Raw genomic sequence first — 25,566 nt, forward strand, 5'->3', positions numbered from 1 at the left:
CACTGTGTGTACCGAGGTTTGGACCATCATGGCTCTCTGCTCCCTCAGAGAAGCAACAATCTCAAGAGGATACACAGGTTGTGCCCCCTCCATCAGAATCAGGGCCGTCTCCATGGTGATGAGCACACCTGTCCGTCCAATCCCAGCACTGAAGAAAGCATATGCTCGGTTACTTTGCACAGTCTACTGAACCATGTAAATTTAACAGGTAGAGTCAACTCAAGAATAAGTGACATCTAGAAAACTATTAAAGCATAAAAGATGTGTTGTTTTGTTGCTAACCTATATAGTTACTTTTATTATATATTTTTTATTATATTACTTTTATATATACTATATTATTATTATAATATAGTTCATATCAGTGGTCCCCAACCCCCATGGGTCAACTGGTACCGGCCGCACAGAAAGAATACATAACTTACATTATTTCCGTTTTATTTATTATCTGATTCTGAAGGATGTTTTATTTTGGAAAATTACCGAATTCTCTTCACCACATCTGTTTATGACTCACTCTTGATGCATGTCATGATGCCTCGGTCACATGTCTTACCTACATCCACTACCTTCGTAAAGGAGCTGCTCCGGCCAGTAACACATAATACATTACCGCTAAATTTAAACCCCCAAGCTAGCAAAATGAACAAAAATCAAAATATTACTCTTTATGCTGGTCATATCCTTTTATTTTGTTGTATTTATCCGCCACACCTTAAAGGCCGGTCTGTGAAAATAGTCTATTAAATCGGTTCGTGGCGCAAAAATGGTTGGGGACCGCTGGTTAATATAATTATATTCATGCCAACCCTGGAGAAAGTATAAGTACTGAACTACTTTAGTAAAAATCGATAAAAAGCTAAAGATCCTTTGATGAACCTTTCACCTTTACACTAAAAATTTATTTTACTTCCTTTAATTTCTTGCCTTTGGGTCTATAAACATTTTATAAGATTTTATACCCAGTAATGTATATTAGAGTATTAGTTACAGGTTTGTGCCTAGATTGTCTTTATATCCTATATTTGGGCTGCATTGCTTATTCATCAGAACACACCACTGTCAAAAGTGATAGAGGTCCCTAATTCAAGCAACAACAGGCTCTCTTTTTTTTTATCCCCACTCTCATCCTTTATTGTATAAACCAGGCCTGTGCAATTAGTAGATTGAGCTGATGTGGCTTTTTTAAAGTTACAAAGTTATATACTTCTGCTAGCCTCAAAGCTAATCAAAAGATTCTTTAAGATCATGATCTTGTTCTAAAGCCACACAACCTGGGACAATGGCAGTAAATGGCAAAAATAATCTCCACACCCCAAAATATAATTGGGACAAATGTCACAACACCTGTCCATCACCTTATGCTAGGCCCAATGTTTGTTCTTGTAAATGAGAAAAGAAAACAAGATGGGGGAACGACCAAGTCAAAGTCTATAACTAAACCCTACTGAAATATTGTTGTGGGCTCTTAAAAGAACTCTGAATTATCAAATACTTACAACAGGAATGTTGTTAAAAAAAAAAAAAAAATGGACCAAACTTTTTCCTAAACAATTTGAGGGATGGATAAACTCCTGTAGAAAACATTTACAAATCACTGTGGCTAAAAGTGCTTTGACATGTTACTAAATCATAGGTTGTACTTAGGTGTACATGAAAATAAAACTCTTGCCACTCTTTTCCACCCACTCCACCCTGCCTGCACTCTTTTCTTCACTTCTCTAACACACTCTCCATTACTTTGCACTGTTGACCCCAGGTACATGAACTCCTCCACCTTCACCACCTCTTCTCCCTGCAACTGCACCACTCCACTGCCTCTCATTCACACACACGTACTCTGTCTTACTCCTACTGACTTTCATTCCTCTTCTCGCCAGCATGTACCTTCACCTCTCCAGGCTCTTCTCAACCTGCTCTCTACTCTCACCACAAATAACAATATCATCCGCAAACATTATAGTCCACAGAGACTCCTGTCTGACCTCATCAGGCAACCTGTCAATCATCACTGCAAAGAGGAAAGAGCTCAGAGCCGATCCTTGATGCAGTCCCACCTCGAACCAGACTGTTGTTCTTAATGCACACTTCACTGCTGTCACACTGCCCTCATGCATGTCCTAAACCACCCTCACATACTTCTCAGTAGATCAGTTAGATTTTCACTATATGAAATAATTCGATAAATTAATACGTGTCTAGTTATGCACCAAAATAGTGTTCAATTTATGTAATATATTTTTTGCTCATCTTGTTAACGGGAGCCAGTAATTTGTGTTTGCATCTACCTGCAGTGGACCATTAATGGTTCAGTGTCCCTTCGTTTGCTTCTCATTGCTTTGACAAAATCCAAGAAGTCTGAAGACTCTTCTGGGACCCCATGGTCTGGCCAGGCCACATACTGTAGGTGCGTGATGGAGCGCTGTTCACCCAGCTGTGTGAGTGAGAGAGAGAGAGAGAGAGAGAGAGAGAGAGAGAGAGAGAGAGCGAGAGAGAGAGAGAGAGAGAGAGAGAGGAGGAGAGAAAAAGAATGAGTACTTGAGTGTGTGAGAGAGAAAGCAAGTGTTTGCTAAAAGGAAAATACATGTCTGGGCACGTTTATTTTTCCCTACTAGACTGCAAAGATACTGAAGCGGAAAACAAGAACATAAAAACAGGTACACAGACACACCCCTGCATGCTTTCAACTGTCGAGAGTTTTAAGCCATGTCTTATGAGTATCTCTTCGCTACAAATAGTCATGATTAAATATGGCATGCAGTGTTACCAATTTCTAAACATTCACTTGTACATAAGACAGGAATACATATGACTGGAAAACAATATATACCCAAGCAATTTTATAATTAATAAACACATTCAAGCACTATTAGGAAGAATGGCAGCAACTACACCTTGCTACAGTGACAAAATCGCCTCAATTCATTAACAATTTATTTTTATTTTATATCTATTCATTAACATAATTCAAAACAAATTTGAATTTTGAGCTGACAGGAGCACAATGGAGCTATAGTGCAACTTAATAATACAGACTGTAAAAAATGTACATGTATTGTTTACTATGACACGTTTAAATAACAATAAACTAAGAACAAATTAACCATTTATTACCTGACTGACTAAAGATGGAAACCTCAGGCTTTCACACAAAACCATACGAAGTTAGTTCGAGCTTTGAGTGAATATGCTATTAGAAGATTTGAGGCAACAAATGGGGCCTGCTCGCCTCATTTACTGTTTTCTTACAGCTGATCAAAATGCATTATTCTAATGATTAAGAACGTACAATAAAACGTCTCTGAAAACAGTGCTAAATTTACCTTGACACAGAAGAGCAACGTTATAACAATCAGCTACAGAATATACTAGCATTGATAAGATGTTCTAGAGGCTGAAAAGAACAGGCGCATTACATGTTTTGCTTCAGTGTAAAGTCCAGAATAAGTGCTGCAGCAAGGTCACAGGAGAAAGAATAAATCATTCAACTAGTTGTGGTATCATACATTAATCTACCTTTCCATCAACATTCTCACACACACAGGAATAAACAAACAAATATACATGGTGGATGGCCAATGATTATGTGATATAACCTCCGTCTGCTGCCCGTGCTGAGATTAACTCCCACCAACAGCTAGAACAGATGGGCCTCTGTTCTTCAGCAATCATCATGCATGTGTGCATGTATGTGTGTGTGGTCCTGTGGTGTTGCTGGTAAAAATGTGTGGCCGCACATGCAAAGAAATTTACATGCTCACCCACACAAATGCATTAAGAGGTAAACAGTATCAGTTTCTGGTTAAAGGTGTAAAGGTTATTATTTAACACTGTTCAATGAGTTGAAAAGAAGGAAATAGGAATTGCAGTCAGAAAATCAATAACCAAACATTTCAACCTGCTCTGCTTTTCTAATTATCCACCGGGTTTATTATGCGCGTATACTATCTTAAAGTTAACTTTTGGGGATTTTTCTTCTGAAGTTTTTAAGATAGTTCTAACCAGATACAGGGAAATCAGTCATTTTTCTCTTTTACACAACTTTACATAACCGTGTGTGTGTGTGTGTGTGTGTGTGTGTGTGTGTGTGTGTGCGTTACCTGTGTGTGTGTGAGCGTTAGTTCTCTGGTGACATAGGCCAGGTTACACTCTTCAGAATGACAGCGCACTTGAAGGTAGTTATAGTCCTTCACTTCAGGAGGATGAGGCCAGTATTGGTGGCATTTGGTCTAAAACAGTGCCAAGATTATTAAGCAAAGTACATGCACGCACACACACACACACACACACACACACACACACACACACACACACACACACACACACACACACACACACACACACGCACAAAATATCAAATCACCCTAGGAAAGAATTTAGACCAAATGGTTACCAAGCAACAGTCAAGCTGAGCTCAAGAATAAAGCAGTCACAATTAAACTATGTGTATGTGTACAATATGGAATCCGAATAGGTTCCTTTAACGTGTGATGTAAAAAATGGAGCTCTCTGTATTCATTACAATGAAGCTGTGTGTATGCTTGCAGTAAATCTCATCATGTACATTATATGAATTAAAAGGACCCCCTGAGCTTGTTTGTCGAACCTACCCGTCCTCTCTCAGTCAGTGTGGTCAGCATGATGATCACACTGACTCCCTGCTCCCATACGCTCCTCCAGAAGTGGGTACATGTATTGGGCAATGGCCCCTGTGCTGCTATATACTGTAGCGTGGTACCTGCTGGCACAGTCTAATCACACAAAAACACAAACATTTTAGCAATTTCAATCTACTAAGTAACTTCCATCTTTATGCTGACTCGGCATAAAACGTGTCCCCCAACCCAATATTATCAATATAACAACTATTTATTATTACAAATGAAGAATGAAGCTCCATTAGGCAAAGTTGGAATGGCAATGACTCAGATAGCAGACAAGAACTAAGAAGTTTATAAAAGTATAAATTAGTAATGGAAAACTAAAAATGAGATTGATAAGAAACAACTGAACAAAAACTACCAAAAAGAGCAGGACCTCCAACATTCTCATGCTCTGACATTATTGACACTTTCACGCGCAGCAGGTCCAAATTGATTATTCTATTTCTTAAGTTAAAGGAACATCCAGCCAATTTCCTACAGCTCGTTTGCATAGATTCAGTACTTCCATTTTAACACTGTTTTGGTTTGTCCTTTTCCTTCATTTTTTTAATGAAATCTCAGTGATAATATGCTCTGAATAAGGTTTTGTGTGTGAAAACATGGCCTTCACTCAACAGAGTATTTTGAGTTAAGCATTTAAAGCTGCCTCAATCCGGCAAGTCTCCAAACACTTGTGAGGTTAATTTGTAATGATAAGCTGTAACGTGTACTTGCTCTAAACCCAAGGTTGCTGATCATTTCTGGTAATTAGTCATTTATTTAATTTTTAACATGTGTGCAAGTACATAAATAGTACCAGGATAGAAATGCCTGACTTCAAGAGGCTGTTGAGAATCAACAGTATACAGACATAAAACTTACAATCTAGCAGGTCATTTGAACACCTTTAGACTTACATTTGTTCAGCACAAGTTCAGTGTGATGTGCACACCTTAGAAGTCATTAACCAGAATTACTAAGGTTTCAGTAAACATTTACAACTACAACTCAAAATCAACATAAGATACCTGAAACTAGCTTAAGAATTTGGCCATTGGCACGCACAAGGCGAGAAAATCAATAAAATGGCATATACACCGACCAGGCATAGCGTAATAGCCACCTGCCTAATATTGTGTTGGTCACCCTTTTGCTGCTGAAACAGTCCTGACGTGTCGAGCATTAACAGCATTAAGTTCAGTCATTTGAGTTACAGTAGCTCTGTTGGATCAGACCACACAAGCTAGCTTTCACCAGTATTTCTTCCTTGCACCACTTTTGATAGATACTGACCACTGCAGACCAGGAACACCCCACAAGAGCTGCAGTTTTGCTCTGACCCAGTTGACTATCCATCACAATTTAACATCAAACTCGCTCAAATCCTTAGGCTCGCCAATTTTTTCCTGCTTCCAACACATCGACTTTGAGGACAAAATGTTCACTTGCTGCCTAATATATCCCACCCACTAACAGGTTCTATAATGTAGAGATAATCAGTCATAATGTTACACCTGGTCGGTGCAGCTGTCAAATAACATTTTAAGCCAATGCCCTGATGTGTTTTAATCTGGAGTTTGTTCAAAGGGTGTGTACTTCATTGGTTTAATTCATTTTTTTTTTTTTACTTACACTTATTATCACTAGTTTGTTTTGTGTATCTGTACATGTACTGCCTTTGCTAGCTTGGCACAAGTGTATTGTTTTTATAGCAGATCCACAAATAATAACCTTTAGGAAAATAAAAATCCTGACACTTTCTTTAGTGGAAAGGTTTTTGTGGCAAAGACACTCCAGTCACATACTCCCTAAGTCCTCCCCTTTACTGCCTGTACAGCATGTAAAAAAAAAAAAAAATTAAAAAAAAAAAGCTTCAAGCTGTCAAGTAACCATGAACTTCAATTTCTTAAACATGTATAATTAAGAGAGAATGTCTTTTTAAAAGTCTGAACAAAAAACTTGTTCCTTCTTAATAAAAAAAAAAAAGAAAGTTGGCCAAACCTTTGAAATAGTCACTTGTCAGCCCATTAGTGAGTCTGTTGAACAGCACCCTGGAGTTGCTAATACTCTATTTTTTAACTATTCAAGCATTATTTTAGTTCAACAGACTCTACTTGCAAAGGGAACTGTGTCTTTGTCTGGTCAGGAGTGTGGTGTGCTGTGTTGACCACAGGTTTTTAAATGTGCTTTAAATAAGTGTCCATAAGCTTGCTCCTGAAAACTGCACTGTGTGGACACCACCTATATTTTTTGAGACTGGAGTTCCAGATGGAACAGACAAATGTGCTCAAAAGCTCCCAGAGGTGTTTCTTGGATGCACTGCAACTTGTGCCTGAGCCAAATAGCTAAAAGCAGGTTACTGGGGAGGTCTATGTGAATGCCACAGTTCATACAAACACTTGAAAAAAAAAATCATTATCAGGTTTGTATAGAACGGCTAGAGCCACAGTGTGTTTAGTCTAATATACATGAGGTAATGTAGCGGTAAAGCTGACTCTAAAAGTGAACTGATTAAGTAAAGATGATCTGAAAGTACGTTGGCGGTGGCGTTTCCTGAAAAACGTTTAGCTAAAGAGCCATATTGCAGGATTCTTATATGCAGGGCAGCTTGAGCTCCTTGTGGGTCGAGTTCCCAAACCAGTTAGATTAACAAATATGAGTTATAAAACTCAAATCAATGTATGAGTTAAGCAAAAATATACATGGTCAACCTATTGCCAATGATAAATTAGTATTGCGTCCCAATTCCCACATTTATGTACTGTTCTATTCAGAACTAAAGAAGTACTAAACCTCAATATTGATTTTTTTTTACAGATTTTTTTAAATCAAAGATTCATTTGGGGTTTTAGGTCAATTTTCAATCAGAAATGAATTATTTTGGATTCATAAACAATGCAAAAAGCTCTTTTAACTGTATATGTGAAACCATTTAACGAGTACATGTCAATCCGGGTCTATCAGGCTTAGTGCATATTTATTATATTTTAACTTTATAGGTGTTTAAATAGTACAAATGTATTAGCTGCATAATTAATGGAGAAGTTTGCCAGAAAATGTGTAACTGGTCCAAAACCCATTACTTGTAAGACCATCTGAAAGTTTGCAAATGGGTACTTTAAAACAACCACAGGGACATGGTAATGAGCCACATAGAAAAAATAAAACGTTTTAAATTTTTATTTTAATGACTCCCGACTGTGACTATTGACGGTTGTTGTATATTAAAAAAATAAATCACCATTATTTTTCATTTCCCACACTCGTTTCAGCTGCCTTTTCAATAGACTGATAAATTAAGACCGCAAGTTAGCCTGAGCAAAGATGGCCACAAAGCAAACATTTCTAAAAAAGCTTTTTTTCAAACAAAAAAACCCCCAAAAGTCCTATTAAACTATGGGTTCATTGCAACAGGTGATTTTCATGGTTCAGCCCATTCTGCATAATAAGGGGCTCAGGGCTGATTCTGGTTCTGAATTATGGTTGAGTTGAGTTACATTTACAATGTATATGTAATAATCATTAGTGCATGTATTATATAATATCAACACCCTCCAGTCCTGGTCCATGAAAAAAACTGTTCGCATGAAACTGTTCTGGGGTGCAAAAAAGATCGGGCAGTGCTGCTTTCAAATCTTTAAAAAACTACAGGTACTACAGGTTACAAACAAATATGTCTTTGTACTGCCATAAGTGTGTGTTTGTGTGTACTAACCTTCACATGGCTCGCATTGATGTAATTATCCTCCTCCGCCTGTAACACCACCCTGGTGATGTCATCTAAAGGGAGAGGGAGAGTAAAGAATGAGGAAATGGAGATTTAGGGATTATCTAAAAATGCCTCATCCAACAAATTTCTAAAGAGCATTTTGTCTGAACCAAAACACAAGCCTTCCACACAATAAAATATTATGATCCGTTTGACTATAACCATAATCCACTCATGTCTCACATCTTTGCATCTGTAATCAAAACAGCTCTATCATAATCACAAAACAATCAAGACATTCAGTTTCAGATACAAAAAAACTTAGACATGCTGAACAAAAAGAATCTAAAAATGCAATAACAATAACGTAAGCACTGACTGCTAACGCGTATAAAAAAAGAAAAAAATTTTTAAATCACAAAACCATAATTATATTGATAATGGCTTTTTCAGAACTTTCAATCGGTTCAATACTCATACTTTTGTCTGTCAAGTAGAAACATGAGTGTCTTTTTTATATCATCAGAGGAAACTTACACGGTAACACATCTTTGTACCGATTCTTTTCCATGTTCTCAGACAGATTTGCACAAGACAGTAACAGATCAGCTTTCTTCCTGTGTAACTTCTGTGAGTATCAAAACACACACATGCAAGTGTCATTAATCAACTTAAACATATACTTCATGCAGTCATGCCTAGGGCAAAAACACGCATTCATATATGCACACGCTTGTATATACTGACCTCAAATTGCATAAGCAAAGTGCCAGAAGTCAGTCCTCTCTCTAGACGGGCCATCGACTCTTGCAGTGTCTCCCCAGATGGGTGACTAGGAGAAGGGGGTATTTCTCCTTGAATGCCAAAACTGCCTGGAAATTGTAGCGTGGTTTCAGCTCGCAAAGAGACGCCTGTAAACACACACCAAGGCTTCTTTTTACACTTCCAAACCGCAGAGAAAGTAAGAATTTCCACTTGTGCATATGACTTTCCAATACAGTCACAAAGTGATATATGATACAGTATTACCAATAAATTTCACTGTAACACTTGTAGTTGTATGAAATAAATAATACAACTGTATTGTATAACTTGCCGTTATCTAGTAATTAACATTGTCTAAAGAAAGGAACTAGTTATTCACAGAAATCACACTTTCCCAAAATAACCAGGTGTACCTGTTCGTTTTAATGTGGACAGTGAGTGTATGTATCAAGTGCTCCTGGTCTAGTAGTTAGTGACTGGAAAATATTGGTTTAATAGAGATGACGAATACAAGGCTACTATCTGGCAACTTTTGCCAAAGTCCAACGCTCATTTTCAAAGTAAAGAAACAAACCTTTTCTGCGCACAAGCAGAGCAAGCTCTTTGCTGTGGGACTCTCTGCTGGCTTTGATGAACATGACCACTTGTTGATGTGTGTGTTCTGAAATGTCACGTCCATTTATCAAGAGCACTTGATCTCCCTCCAGGAGTGCAGGCACACAGCGACCAGCCTAAAACAAAGAGGAGAGTTGCATGTTGAACTACATGTTGTTGCTCAAGAAAATGCAAACTCGGTCTGTTCATGCTCCTTACCGGCGAATTTGTGTTTACATGAGAGATCGACAAAGGCATTTTCTGATCCACACCGCCCTAAAATAAACAACTGTTTATTCAACAAATCGGCAAAGCAAACCTCATCATTACTCACAAAATCGCACACACAGAATACACTCACTTTGACGTTGAATCCAAACTTGCCGTCATTGTCAGGGCTGATTCTAATTAGAAGAAGCTCCCCATCAGCTTCCATATCCTGCAACCACAAAAGAAGAGGAGGAATAAGATAAAAAACAAAAGAATAGAGACTTTATCTCAAAATCAAATACAGAATTTATGGACTTTTGGAATTGATAGGCATTTACCAATGTGCAGATTTTACCCATATTGCATGAAGTAAAAAAAATATATATATTTGCACATATTATTGAAACTATTACGGTTATAGAGATGGCACAAAATTATTTTTCTTTGCAATACCATTACAGATAATGAAATCATGATTTGATTATGATAATTTTTAACTGAAACATGAACTAACAAAAATAAAAGTGCGTGTGTGCATCATGGCGGTTTTTGGTGCTTAATTTGAGACTTGGCGCAAGTAAAAGTAAAGTTTATTGATTCAAAATTATACTTAGTGGGAGTTTATGCATTTTTTCTATATCTGAGTAAAGAAAGGACATTGTGAATAAATGTGTTGTAGTGAAGGTTTTAATTTAGCCTATTTTATATTTATTTATTTATAATCAAAATGGCCAAAAGGAAATGCATGCTGCATTAGTCGCACGTTAATAAAATTTGTAATTGAAATAACATTTATTTTGACAGCCGTAGTATTTATGTAATGTGTTTACACTGTCTTTTAGTGTGCTTTGAATAAATTTGGTGTGAATAGATAGATAGATAGATAGATAGATAGATAGATAGATAGATAGATAGATAGATAGATAGATAGATAGATAGACTTTGTCAGTAAAACATGGTATATGAATCAGAACACTCAAACTTTACTGGGTTAAGGATTTGATTGTGTGTGTGGTGTGATTCTTGTTGTCATCCGCCAGCTGCTGTTCGATAGGTTACGCAGCTGCTGCTCAGTGATCTGGCCTTTTAAGCACTTGGTCAAAGGTGGTGCACTGTGATGTCACAGAGGTAACTTTAATACATAATAGTATAAAACATTAATTGTAAACTGTGAATCTCCCTCTAGTGGTGAAGTGTGAAAATACAACTGAAGAAGAATGCTTTCCTACACAAGGCATATTTGGCTCCGAATCAAGGCTAAAGGTATGTCAGTTTGATCATAGTGTGATCCTCATCAGCTATTTCTGTATATTAATGAAACAGGTAACATGCTGTGTGTTTAATCGATCTTTTTAACGTTGATCTCTGCAGACCTTACTTGTACATCTGCTCCAGGAAATATCCTTATCACTCTCCCAAACAACCAAAGGGCTTGTGGTAGCTGGGGGTCAACCATTAAAACAACAGACCCAACTGCAAGGGTTTTAGTCTCTGCATGCCATTTGTGTTGCAGCTGGAGATAAGGCAAGTAGTGTTTCACGAAGCTTGACCGAAATTGATCAGTGAGAACTTGGCTCTGTCTCCATGTACGTCGTCCTATGAGCTCATCGGCGGAGTATGTAACTTGAGGTAGAGATCTGTCTGGCCGCCCTATTAGCAGGAGATTTGGGGTAATCGGGTCCAAGTCAGCTACGATGGAGGAGACATAACCTAGAGGCTTACTGTTAAGAATCTTGATAAGTATGGTTTGAAGAACTTCCTCTGTTACTGTGTGTGCACCTACAACTCTGTGTCTATAGCTGTGAGGAGCTCAATGTGTACTCATCGAGTCATGAGACACTTGAAGTTTATTCCCCATCTTTTCTCCAAGCGTCTGTCTATTTAGATTTGAAAAGGCCCAAAACCATCCATACCAGTACTGTAAAAGGGAGGGTCGTGGAGTCTCAAACGTGCTAGATGAGGTAGATGAGCCATTTTAGGGATCTCAGGTTTAGCCTTCCACTTATGTCATTCCATGCAGTTATGTTGGGATTTCCGAATGAATACAGTGAATACTCTTTCCGGTCCTGAGTGACACAGCTTACTGTCATAGTCCTGTATAAGAAGTTTGGTGACTCGATGATGAGGATCTAAGATAATGGAGTGAACTTTCTGGAGTTCCAAGCCTTCAGCATGACGTAGACGTCCCCGACCCACATAAGTCGACTGGCCACATCAAACCCTGGGTTAAAGTGAGCAATCGGCCCGCAGTGGATTCAGGCTTACCAGACTTTAGTTGTTCGTATTCCTCTGGAAAGCTGTTTTGTTGGATGTTATGGAAGACTAGATGTTCTGCTGTCCCATAGTCCTCAGCTGCCGATAAACTAGATTGGTTTAAGTCACTTTTTTGACAGTGTTGAACTGTTTCCAGGAACTGTACTCACTGGGATCTATGGAATCCGGTGTTTGTTTGACACTGCAGGATACACTAGTTCTCCTTTCCACTTTATCTTCAGGGGTTTTAAGGGGATGGCAGAACTGGCCACTCTGATAAAGCTTGAAGTAAGAACGGTGGGCCTTGACTCCACCTTTTTGGCGTAACAAGATCTACCAAACTGCGCCCTCTTGTGAGACTGTGACTGGGTTTTTGTTTGAATCTATATATCGCCATGTAGATAGGTTAGGTCTTGGATTTCTGCTATCCTAGTGGCTACAAAGAGTTTGAAGCGGCAGGATTCAGACTTTAGCCATGAAAGAATTGTGGTTGAATCAGACCATAAGACCATTTGGCTGATCTGAAGAGTGAGTTCATTTTCAAGCAGCTTTAGTTGTTGTGCACCAATAAGGGCTGCACATCGCTCAAGTCTAGGAACAGTTTGTTTGCGTTTAGGAGCAACTTTAGATCTGGCGATTAGGAAAGCAAGCTGAATTCTACCCTTTTTATATTTGGTTCTTAGGTATGCCACAGCACCTTATGATTGCTCTAAAGTGTCACAGAAAATATGTATTTGTCTCGTGATATGGGGCTTATCCATATCTGCCTAAACATAACACCTAAGAAGTGTAACTCGAGAAAGACTGGGAAGTTCATTTTAGGCTTTCACCAAGTCTGTTGGCAGCAAAGGGTCCCAATCTTTTTTGTTCCACAACGGCTGAATAAGAATCTTAGCACAGGTGGTGAAAGGGAGAATGAATCCCAGAGGGTCATACTGTGTTGCTGCCACCTTATAGATGTGCCGCATAGTGGGTGTTCTTTTTGGTGCTGGACAGTATTTGTAACCGAGTATATCTAAGTCATAGTTCCATCTTAATCCAAGAGTGTATTCTTGGGGTTTCGCCTTCTCATGTGATAACCAAAGGGTTAAAAAGGGTTACCTTTGGGAAGACAATCAAAGACATTTGACATGTTACAGGCCCACTGACAAATCTCAAATCCACTGCTGCTAAGAAGGCCTCACAACCCATCCACTACTTGCTTGGCATCATCTGTGGTCATTACGCTCTTGAGGCAATTGTCTACATAAATGTTTCAACTGTTGATTTCAGGAAGTCATTTGGTTGGGTGTTGTCCAGGACATGGCATTGTAAGGCATAGATGGGACAGCTGGGACTGCAGGTTGTGCCAAAGGGTTGCACTTGCCACTCATAAATACTGAGAGGGTTAATAGGTTAAAGATCACACCAGACAAAGCATGGGACAAGTGCAGGTCTAGCAAGAAGTTAGTTATTTAGGTTTTAGCCCATGTGTTCAAAGGAACAATTGAACACCACACTTTTTTTCCCATCATGTTGAACCATGTGATAGGGAATGAACCATGACTCTCCTCCATTGATCACAGCAGAGTCCATGGTGAGCTTGACTACGTAGCCGGAATTCTCTAGTTTCTTAATCTCTTTATTATACGCAGCTGCCTTCACGGACTCCTTTGCCAACTGCCGCTCGGTGCTTCTTAGGTGTTGCATAGTGATTTGCTTCATCTACCATCACCCTGGTCATTCTGGTTTGTAGCAAGTCCATTGCCACTTGATCCTGCTGTTGATAGTATCACCTTGCCAAAAGTCTCTCTACGTTCCGGGACAGTACTTAGATTTGCTCTGTTGGGGCCGTGATATAAAGCGTACTCTAAAGTTAACTGCTGACCTATTGAGTTTCTTGACGTCTTGCCGAATTGTTCTTAATGCTAAATCCTTGGTTTGTCCTTGAAGCCCCAATTTCTGAACTGCAGCTATAAGTAGCATAGCCCTTTCAGATCCATCATCAAGTACTGCATAGGTGTTTAGGGTTCGATTCTTGAGTTGTAGTACAACAGGGATCACTTTTAGCAGTATATGTTTGGAACCTCCAGGCCTGTCCAGGTACAAGGTTTTGTTTGTGGAACTCACTAGACAGGTACTCTCTGATTGAGATAGGTTAATATCCTCAATAAGGATTTTAAGGTGTTTCCCATTGCACAAATGACAGGGCTTCTTTAGAGTGCAATTTCTAGATAAGTGTGAGCGCCCACATTTTCAACAATGCTTGTTGTCTTTGATCCATTTGATCAACTCCTCTTTACTAAATGTCTGGAAAGTGGTACACTGGCTTAAGTAATGTTCAGTACTGTCGCAGTATGGACACAGAACTCTGATCTGTTCAGATCTCCATGCTGGTTTGGACTGATTTAAGGGCGAAAGTACCTGGGCAGCTGCTTTAGTGGTTCGTTCAGCTCCATGTGCAGAAGTAGTAGTAAAGAAGTCTGGACATTTGCTCCTGGGCCCATTCTAGGTTGCACAATCTTACATCTCTACTCTTTCCTTTAATTCAGGTTCTCACAAACCTCAGGTGGTCTAGAAGAACCTGATATATAAAGAGCTTAGTTGCATCAACATGGAGATGGTTATCAAAGGCTAAATTTAAATAAGCAAACTCGCAAAGGGTCACGATGGGTGAAATTTGTAATTGGTGGCCCCTATAGGACGTCTCTTGACATACAGTAATCTGAGGCCGGCCAATCGAAGAAGGATATAGCAGATTATAAACATTATTAAGATGTGGGCTTGTCTTGTAGGCATATGTGTCGGTATCTGCTGCATCTTCATCCTCTTGTAACAAACGCTCCTTCTCTCCATCACTTTCGAAAAGCAGTCTATTTGGTTGTCTGTCAACATTCGGAATACAGAGCACTCATAGCTCCAGCAGCTGCATCAATGCCATCATCATGTGAACTTGAAGGAAGAGAATCAATACGATCGGAGGGGGACACACTACATTCGTTTCTCATTGTGCTGTCCTCTACATCTGTCTCTTTCAAACCAACTACCTGCATGTCTTCCCTTGCCACATCCGTAAACATCCTCCTGGGCCTTCCTCTCTTCCCCCTTCCTGGTGGCTCCATCCTGTCTTTTAGTCAATGCTACTGTCTCTAATCCATACAACATAGCAGATCTCATCACAGTCTTATAATTGTACCCTTCTATCACAAATCACTCCTGCCACTTTTCTTCACCCACTTCAACCCTGCCTGCACTCTTTTCTTCACTTCTTTAACACACACTCCTGCAACCGCACCACTCCTCTGCCCTCCCCCTCATTCACACACATGTACTGTCTTACTCCTACTGACTTTCTTTCCCCTTCTCTCCAGCACGTACCTCCACCTCTCCAGGCTCTTCTCAACCTGCTCTCTACTCTACTCTACAACAAATCACAATATTATCCGCAAACAGGAAAGGGCTCAGAGCCGATCCTTGATGCAATTTAACCTCCACCTTAAACCAGTCTGTCGTTACTACTGCACACTTCACTGCTGTCACACTGTCCTCATACAAGTCCTGCACCACCCTCACATTATTGTCTGCCACACCTGACTTCCTCATACAATACCACAACTCCTCTTTCTCCACCCTGTCATACGCATTCTCTAAATCCACAAACAAACAATGCAAGTCCTTCTGACCTTCTTTATACTTCTCCATCAACATTCTCAAAGCAAATATTGCATCCGTAGTGCTCTTTCTCGGAATGAAACCATACTGTTGCTCACATATGTTACCTCTTCTTTTAGCCTGACTTTCACTACTCTTTCCCATAACTTCATGGTGTGACTGATCAACTTTATTCCCCTGTAATTACTGCAGGTCTGCAAATCTCCCTTATTCTTAAAAACCAGTTCCAGCACACTCCTTCTCCATTCCTCATGCCTCTTTCCAAAATCATATTAAACAATCTGGATAAAAACTCTACTGCCATCTCTCCCAAACATCTCCATGCTACTACAGGTATGTCATCTGGTCCTACCGACTTTCCACTCTTCATCCTCGTAATCGCTGCCCTCACTTCCTCCTTAATAATCCTATCAAGATTACCATCTCCACATCATCCAACATCATCCTTTTCTCGCTCATTTTCCTCATTCATCAGCTGCTCAAAATACTCCTTCCACTTTCTCAGCACCCTCTCCTCACTAGTCAACAGATTTCCATCTGCATCCTTTATTGCTCTCTTGTAGCACATCCTTCCCAGCTCGGTCCCTCTGCCTGGCCAATCGGTACAAACAATTGTTTAAGGCTATGGCAGTAAAAAATGTGGTATGTGATATTCTGGGTTAACTACTATGTGTATCAATGTACAATGAGTGACATGGGGAAACATTACCAGGTCCATAAATATGATTTGTTCTTTTTCACCCCACCTTGGTCAACTAACTAACTGAATTAAACTAGTCTAAAGCAACACATTAAAGATGAATGTATGGATCACTTTACTGATCCATAAGATGACATTATATACTCACCTTATCCCATAAGCATTGCCAATCTTCCTCATCCAAAGTGTGGTCCTCATGTTGGGACTGGACATGGCAGAGCTTCTCATCTTCCTGAGGTTTCCTACATTGCACAAATGTATTTGGTATAGTGACAAATCTGAATTACAACTGGAATTTAAGAGTTAACATTTTTCAGAGAAAGCAGACAAGGGCCATGGTTTTACCTGTAGGTATAGAACACATCTTCACTCTCAGTTACATAGCTCATGTCGTTGGTAAGATTGTCTACAGACGATGGACGTGGCTTACGAAAATCATGACGCAATCGAGGGCTACGCCTAAAAACAACAAGGAAAATATCTATTCAATCACCAAACTAACAAGTACTGTATACTATTAATAATCAGTCTTTAAAATCTGTCTATATAAATGTAGTACCAGTTAGGTGTACTGGGTGGAGATCTCGAGGGAAGACTTTTGGTTTCCAGATGTTCAGTGGAATGAGACTTTATTAAGGGATTCCACATCACCTCGCCCACTAGTTTCCGATACAGAGGTAAGGACCTTCAACACACCCACATTCAAAAAACATGTTCATTGGTGGAACCCAAAAGCAAAATGGAATCACAGAGCACCACAGGAGATCATTTCTGCCTGTGGCCATCAAAATACATAACTCCTCCCTCTTAGTTTTAAACAGCTGGTTCATGAAAGAGATAGACGATATAGATGTAGTATATAGTAGTAGATTTTTATGTCACACTTATATAATGTTATTAACGTGTGCAATTAATGTGCAATAGTTTCAGTGCAATAACTGTTACATGTGCAAAAACTTATAATATCATTGTGGTCTGACTTTTTCTGGCATCTGTTTGACTGCTGCAACATTTTGCACAGCATATTTCATAAAATTAAAAATTCATTGATTATGCAGCATCCATAATTACTATATAATCTCATATGCATATTTTATTTACAATTTCTTATATTTTATTTTACTTTAATTGTACTATGAGCAACTGCAACCTAACAATTTTCCAATGAAATCAAGTATTCTGATTTGCCAGTGTAAAAACGTACCTATGTTTGGAGACTGCATAAGTGTTTTTTCTGTTGTAGAATGTGTGATGGTCCACACAGGACCGCCAAAAGTTTTTGCAGGAACGAGAGCTGGGCAAAGACAGAGACACCACCTGCTGTCCAACCTCCCCCTACAGAAAAGCATAGACACTAATAACTCCTTTGGCAGTGAAAGCAAAAACAAAGTTGTGAAGTAAACCAAATGTGATGTACTTCACCTGTTTATCTACAAACTTACATGTTTTCGACGAAGGTGGATGAAGAATCTCTTTCTTTTGAATGAAATCTTGATTATATTGATCCTGAGGGGGAAAAAAAAAACAGTTTAGCAAAAAGAATGTACCATAGTAATTAGAAAATGGTTTCTCAAAATCGGAGTTAAAAGCATTTCATGATTCATACTAGCGATTACATTACATAATAATAATACAATTTTGTTATGTATTATATACAGCTTAGTGAAAATTTACTGAGTATTTTAGTGAGCTTTGACATCTGGGACCAGGTCCAGTTTTACAGAACCCCAGATTGTGTTGTAATTCTTCTAGTCATGTGAAATCAGCAGTTGCGAATTGCAAGCAAACATTTGAAACATTAATCATTCTGCATTGTTTCAGACTACATAATGAGCTGTGTGCCTGCTGAAAAGCTTTTCTTTTTGGAAAATCACCCTGAAGAAATCCACCAAACAATAAAAAAAAAAACACAGCCTTTAAAAGCAGTGTGAAATATTACTTTTTTTTAAAAAAAAAAAGAAAAAAGAAAGTAATTCTGCTTTATCATAGATCGTGAGCAGAAAATAACCTGCCTGATGACAACTCACCAGGGGAAGAAATTAGAACAAATCAAATTGCAAAACAAGGCAACGCCTCCTGAGGCAATCCCGACCCAAAGAGATGGGTTACTAGCATCCTAAGAAAGAGAATAAAAATTGTAGTTACCATTCCCAATATGAAAGCTTTACAGTATAAATCTCTGGTTTCTACCTCCTATTGTCTAACTTAAACTTTAAATAAAAACTGAAAAACTGTCAAAATCCTTAACATAATGCAAAGAATGTGTTACCCGTGCACTATGAAGCTCTACTCCATAGAGATCTAAGGTTCTAGCAGTGTTCAGATAACACAACTCTGCCTCACTCTGAGAGAGGCCTCTGGAATGCACAGAAGCAAATAATTAGTCATTCTCGCTCTTTCCATCTGTTTCACAGATATGTGAGCCACGCACAACTGAATGCACACCAACATACGGCACATGCACATCCACAAAAGCATTATCGCTACAGTATGAATTCTGCATATGTGAACATATATGTACTTGTGCTGAGGATGCAATGACTCCACTTTGAAAAGGAAGTCCTTGTCCTGATCAGGAAGGAAGCATATATTGCCAAGATATCCAGGAGGAGTCTCTGGAACATAGGCTCCAAATTCAGCTGTTTATAAAACAGAAAGCATGTTATTAATACAATTCATTGTGATTGGTTTATGGTTCATCATTCACTCATCTTCAGAAAACACTTAATCTGATCATGGGCATGGTGGCCAGTTCATCGCTAGACATCAGGCACACACATTTACACACTTATTCACACCTTGAGCAATTAAGCCCAGTTAATCCCCCAATATGCTTGTTTTAGGAGTTAGAAGGATACCAGAGGAATAGGATGCGGACATTGGAAGAACATTCAAAACTCTGTGCTCTCAGTAACCTGAGCTCAGGATCAAACCTGGCACCCTCGAGCTGAGTTGGCAAAACTACCCACCGCACAATCACTGCATAAATTCAAAACTAGGAAGTGCTATAACCGTTCATTTATTCATGTCCAAGGTATTAGACTTACACTGAACGGCATAGGACGCCAGTACCACAGCAGAGCTCAGTGGGCATTTTAACCTGCAGGTAAACATTTTGAAAAACACACTATAAATGCACTATTTACAATGAAGTAGATTTAATAGAAAGATACACAAAGAAAGAAATGAATCCAAATCGGAACAAAATTTTGTATTATATAGTTCATATTTGTATTTCACATTATACACTGACTGGCATGACAATAAAACTAGATCTGTGTTACCTGCCCTCCCGAATGTCCTTCTTAATTTGCAAAAAATAAAAGTGCCTGCAAAGTGGAAGTACAGAGTTACAATATATACATATTCAGACACACACATACACCCACACGCATATGTATATACACACCTGGTCTGTTCATGCTGGAGAGAGTTAGGGTCAGAGATGAAAAAACGCACTCGGAATATTAAAGTGAATGGGGCAGAGCCTGAGCAAAAAGAGAGATAAGAAAGTCCTATGAGAAGAAAATGACTTGACTGTGACAACATTTATACCCAGTTATTAGTTTTAGTATTGATTAACTAAAAGAGGTTCTGGTAGACTTTATAGCTGATTATATCTATTCTGTGAGTTTGGTTGTTCTTACACTGGTAGCTCAATGGTTTACTGAGCAGCAAAGTCAGGGGTTCATTTAATCTAGTCAACTAGGAGAACGTTAAACTCCTGTTCTTATCTGACATGAGTGGAACCTGATGTGATCTGCTTTTAGCAGCTTTAGAAATACTCAATCCAGCCAATCTAGTACCAAAATCCATGCCAAGACCAAAGTCACAGATATCACTTTTCCCCCATTCTGATGTTTAATGTGGACATTAACTGAATGTTTGACTTGTTTATGCTTGCACTTTGCACTGCACTGCTGCTACATATATTAGTCATGGTAGATGGTTCACTTTTACGTTTTTAATAAACACAATTGTAGGTATATAATTACTATAAGCTGACTGATATATAGTGGTTCTGTGGTGGTTCCTCTCCGCAACATAGGGGAGAGATGACAAACGCCAACAGACGGACTATAGTCAGTAATTGTGTATGTAAAATTAGCAAGAGTAGCTACAAGGCAGTTTTTACAAACAAACAGTTACCCAGTAAATGAGTGTATGAACAACCTGTATAAACAGTACAGTCTTCTCTATAGAATAGAATAGCCTTTATATCTCACATATGCATTACAGCACAGTAAAATTCTTTCTTCGCATATTCCAGCTTTTTCGGGAGCTGGGGTTCAGCCATGATCCAGCAACCCTTGAGTGGCAGTTTGGCTATACTCATACTTCCACTCAGTTAACCAGAGCCCTAACCACTGAGCTACCACTTCCCTAAAAACTAAGAACATTGCAACTTTAGTGACCCAATGTTTGGTGCGCAAAAGTTAATCACCCAATAGAAATAAAGTAAATTGAAGAAAATAATACGCAATATCAGCCATCACTGGGACGTTCTTAATACTTTCTGAATTACTATTTAAAAGGAATTCTATTTTTAAATCTAAAAGTCAACATATGCCATTGTGTGTTTTGACAAGTTTGTTCTTACCTTTAAGCTGCTTTTTGAAAGGTTTTCCAGGGTCAAGCCACTTCTGGAATGCAAGATGTAACCATAAGTACTTCTATTATTACTTTAGTAATATTGAAAAAAATGTGTGTTTAACAATATTATCTCTTTGCATTTTGATTAGGCACAATTTTATCCAAAAAATAAATAAATAAATAGCCACAGTGATTATTACATCCTCTGTAATTTTCTACATTTCAGATCGACAGTTTTTAGAATGATGCCGTCGTCTATAAAAATTCAAAAGCTAACTTTCTAGAGTTACCCTTAGAGCACAAAAATGCAATATATAAATGTCTGCTATTGGCATGCAGATAGTAATACTGTCAAGTATCAAAGTACATCAAATATGTGATGATTACCACATTTCTTTTTTGCCATAAAACTGTCTGATTCAAAGGTTTTAATGCTCCCATACAGTACAATGCACACACATACACTCACCGGTGAAGTAGTGGTGTCTTCACCGATCTGCAGACCGAAATACTGCTTCTCTATTATGCCCAGGTGTTCAAAAGCAAGGTCAAACAACAAAATCCCAGCATCATGTTTCTGTGCATAAAAAAATCACAATCAATTTAAGTGTTTGAAGCATACTATATATATATTATATGAGAAGTTTGATACAAAAGATGTTTGGAACTCGGACATCATTAAAAATATATTATGCAGATGTCTGGACAACAAACAACATCTGCTTGAAATAGCATGTTTTAAAATTATGTCCAACATTTATAAATGCAGTTTGGCAAAGCAGGTGCCAAGGTGTCCTGTTTGTATTTGCAATTCAGCCAAGACTGCATTATTGGAGTTAAATATAATGTTTACCATACTCTAATTCTTTAATTAAACTGCACACTAGCTTGTACTTACGCTGACTGTGAAAGTTTGTACCGTGCTGTCAGGGAAAAGCACTAAACAAGATATGGCAGAGTTTGACATGTGTGTTCGCTTGGAGAGGTCAATCAGACCCAGAGAGGTGATTTTGTTTCCCAGTGCACACCATGGCGAAGTCATCTTCTACACGCAAACAGACCTGCCAGCACACAATAAAAAAATAAAAAAAAAACATGGGTTATGGCTTACAACACACATTCACACACAAACAAATACCAAAGATTGCTTCACACAACCTTAGATGCTCACTGTATTTGCTGTTATAATGGCCCTTAAAAACTATGAGAGACCCTGAACCCAAATTGCCCTTTTTAACCTTTATTTTAATCTGTTTAAAGATTTTTAATTTTTTTTAAAAATAATTTTAAATGATAGTCCACAATTTATTTAAATACAATTTGAACTTATAATAATTAAATTTATAATGTATAATTAACAGTGACCAGGCAATTCAACATATCAGTCATTAATAAACTTTCTTTAGTCAAAACATTTTTCCAGGAAAAAGATTTGCATTTATTCTCCCTGTGTGCACAAGAAAATTCCCAAAGAATGCTTTGCAAAATATATATGGCTTTCAGAGTCTGACACTTTTAGATTGAGGTGCATGGACAGATTCTGTTACTGGCACATCTAAATAAAAACCTATTTCAGCTAGTGGGCAGGGAATCTCCTGTCAAGTAAGAAGTGAATCAGTTTAACATTTTTTCAAAGAATCTGTTATTTTTATAAGAGTTTATTCTTTCAACCCAAATTAAATGTAACTTTCATACTAAATACATGGTTTGGTTTTAACTACAGTGTGCTGCAAAAGTACTGTAATGTTACTACCTGAAACTTAATTTTTAACGTCATGACGTTACAGTAGTTAGTGAAGTTTGCTAAATTATTTACAATACAAGTTAAGATTATACAAGTTTTTACACCAAGACAAAACCCTTAATTAGTTCTAGTTCAACCAGCTGCAACTGCTGCATTAGCAAAAGCAATCATAAAGTCACATGATCTATTAATAAACCTGTTCCTGAAAGACGCCAGGTTGCTAAAGAACCATAAAAAACAGCATCATAAGAGACCAATTAACTATCCAAACAAATTTGGGACATTATCAATGTCTTTACTTTTAAAAAATCCCAAAATTTGTACATCCTGCAGAGCAAAACACCAACTCCAGCAGAAGGGATCATCCACCAATAGTTAGTGACTGTTTAAAGAGAGCATTATTCAGAGAAGTGACCACATAGCCAAGGCTATTTCTGAGCTCACAAGAGAATATCTGTTCACAGGACACAGGGGTTGATGAAGTGGTGCAATGCCTTATGACATCCTGTTTGCGCCATAGACATGTTGGAGACTCATCAAACGTAGTTATACAATTTTGTTGTCTGATGTGACCCAAACTTTATTATACCTCACACAGCTGTCATTTAATGACAAACTGCTACTTTATTAAGCATTCTGTTCATTTTATTGCTAAAAACAAAGATGTATCAAACCGAGTGCCTTTTATTAAAGGATATAACATGTATAGTCACATGCCTAATTTGCCACCTAAATTAATATTTAAAATGTAACTTGCTAGCTAAACATAATGCACGCCACTATTAGCAATACAAATTTTCAAACCATTTCATTTTCAATCCAAAAACCTATGCAAAATGAAAAATAGCCAGCAAACACAACCACTCTTTCTGGTTTACAGCACGTTTCCTGTCTGGATGCTGTCATATAACACATATAGATTAGGACCTTGAAGTTAAGTTGATTTAGATCATCAATGGTGCATTCGTGTTATAGAGCAACTTAAATATGTTGAGGGCAAAAGCATCTTTAATAATATTAAAGGTATGACTCACAGCATGCAATCCAATCTAGGCAACACCGTTTTCCCTTTATTGTATTTGTCTCTAAAAAGAAAATCTCTGGTCCTTAGCACTATGTGACCCTGTGTGTTTTATTCAGATCTTCTAAAATCTTATACCGTAATGTTTTATGGTCACCAACAAACCATTCCTACAGAATTAGTTTTAAGGTACAACATAGTGTAAAGTGTGTATCTGTCCAGATTGCACAACTTTAACACAAACATACACGCCTACATTTTGAGCCTAAACATGTCTCTACAATGTTTTTGATTCTCTTCTCCCCTCCTCAAGCAGTTTAGCTCAGGAATGTGAAACATTTTACTACAGAGTCAGAGAAGGAAGTAGCTAACGGACATATTTTATTATACAACTTAAATGAGGAGAGAACCTTCAGTGATAATTAATTAAATTAATAATTACAAAAAATGTACACAGTGAATAATTCACATCATAATATGCCAACTTCCATACGACCATGTTTTGCAATGGTTTCCAAATGCATTCCGATGTTACACGAGGCACAATAAAGGTATGTAATAAAACCACATGTTCTAACATGGTGTAATTTCAGTACTAACAGAGATTTCACAGGAACATTTATTTCTCATGCTTGCATAACTTGAGGTAATAAAACTAATGATAAAAACACAAGGAAAAATATTAACAGGACATTTCATAAATCCTTCATTAGCTGGTGATTTTAAGAACAAAGTAAATCAAGAAAATATCCACACAACTGTATCAGAAAATTAGGCAGGACAGGAATTTGGCACCGTCTAGTCAACAGTCACATTTTATTCAGGAAATGTGTAGTTTAAAATACGCTGTGCTCTCTGCTTAGCCTGGTGTTGCCACTCTCTCCTTGTCAGGAAGCTCAAAAGCCTGCTCTGTCCACATCCTCATCTCCTTTGATAAGTCAGTTGTCCCCTAAAGGCTTGTTGCAAACTCTATGTTGCTGTGTACACAGAACAGCGATACTGATTCACTCAACTCACCCATGACTACGCACAGTCATAGCAACATTTCTGCAGGCTTCTCCACTACCCAGCTGTGACGTTTTCCCTGGATAGTGAGTGTTTTATTACTCCTGTAAAATACCTACACATGATAAATCATATCCAGCTCGAATTCCTTTAATCATCGTCATGAAGTTGGTATCTTAGACCTTTGGATGTAATACAGTAATAATGATATGTGACCATGTATTATGTACCAGGATACAAATTGAATACTATAATAATATTAGTAACATGGGTACACCACTGCCCTCTATAAATCAGAGGTACCCAAAAGTTGTCCTATGAGGAGCCAAAAATCCAACTTGATTGAGAGCTGTGGGCTGAAAAAAAATGCTACGTTATACGAAAAACATTGGGTTCAAATCATTCATGATTTCATGATATTTAAAAAAAAAAACTAAAAAACATAATATAAATAATAAATAAACAGAAAACAGTTATTTTTGTCAAAATGTTCTAGTTCAATAACACATAGCATACTTGGATGGACAATCAATTTTTTTTTTTTTTACAATAGTTATTAATGCATAATATAGCTATTCAGTAGCCTCTAATAAAAAACATGAATCTGGTCCTTATTTTTTTTCCAAAAGGCATTTTTTCTGCCTTTTTATTCCCCTCTTCTAGTACACAATATGGGGG

General features: G+C 38.0%; 1 protein-coding gene across 1 annotated transcript in view; it reads right to left on the minus strand.

Moving 5' to 3' along the window:
• The window catches only part of ptpn3 (protein tyrosine phosphatase non-receptor type 3), a 33,687-nt gene that overhangs the window by 1,082 nt on the left and 7,039 nt on the right, over positions 1 to 25,566 (minus strand). Inside the window, exons 2-25 of the mRNA XM_046833691.1 lie at positions 22,017 to 22,179; positions 21,588 to 21,695; positions 21,126 to 21,168; positions 19,935 to 20,013; positions 19,810 to 19,854; positions 19,573 to 19,625; positions 19,047 to 19,164; positions 18,795 to 18,882; positions 18,553 to 18,641; positions 17,968 to 18,031; positions 17,730 to 17,860; positions 17,085 to 17,210; positions 16,871 to 16,984; positions 16,674 to 16,767; positions 10,073 to 10,150; positions 9,931 to 9,987; positions 9,692 to 9,848; positions 9,100 to 9,263; positions 8,890 to 8,980; positions 8,359 to 8,423; positions 4,611 to 4,751; positions 4,101 to 4,229; positions 2,289 to 2,434; positions 13 to 148 (exon numbers count right to left, since the gene is read on the minus strand). Coding sequence (XP_046689647.1) covers positions 13 to 148; positions 2,289 to 2,434; positions 4,101 to 4,229; positions 4,611 to 4,751; positions 8,359 to 8,423; positions 8,890 to 8,980; positions 9,100 to 9,263; positions 9,692 to 9,848; positions 9,931 to 9,987; positions 10,073 to 10,150; positions 16,674 to 16,767; positions 16,871 to 16,984; positions 17,085 to 17,210; positions 17,730 to 17,860; positions 17,968 to 18,031; positions 18,553 to 18,641; positions 18,795 to 18,882; positions 19,047 to 19,164; positions 19,573 to 19,625; positions 19,810 to 19,854; positions 19,935 to 20,013; positions 21,126 to 21,168; positions 21,588 to 21,695; positions 22,017 to 22,160 — 2,460 coding nt within the window. The 5' untranslated portion in view covers positions 22,161 to 22,179. The remainder of the gene's footprint in view (positions 1 to 12; positions 149 to 2,288; positions 2,435 to 4,100; positions 4,230 to 4,610; positions 4,752 to 8,358; positions 8,424 to 8,889; positions 8,981 to 9,099; positions 9,264 to 9,691; positions 9,849 to 9,930; positions 9,988 to 10,072; positions 10,151 to 16,673; positions 16,768 to 16,870; positions 16,985 to 17,084; positions 17,211 to 17,729; positions 17,861 to 17,967; positions 18,032 to 18,552; positions 18,642 to 18,794; positions 18,883 to 19,046; positions 19,165 to 19,572; positions 19,626 to 19,809; positions 19,855 to 19,934; positions 20,014 to 21,125; positions 21,169 to 21,587; positions 21,696 to 22,016; positions 22,180 to 25,566) is intronic.

The sequence above is a fragment of the Silurus meridionalis genome, chromosome 21 (assembly GCF_014805685.1).
Source record: "Silurus meridionalis isolate SWU-2019-XX chromosome 21, ASM1480568v1, whole genome shotgun sequence".
In the NCBI taxonomy this organism is placed as follows: domain Eukaryota; kingdom Metazoa; phylum Chordata; class Actinopteri; order Siluriformes; family Siluridae; genus Silurus; species Silurus meridionalis.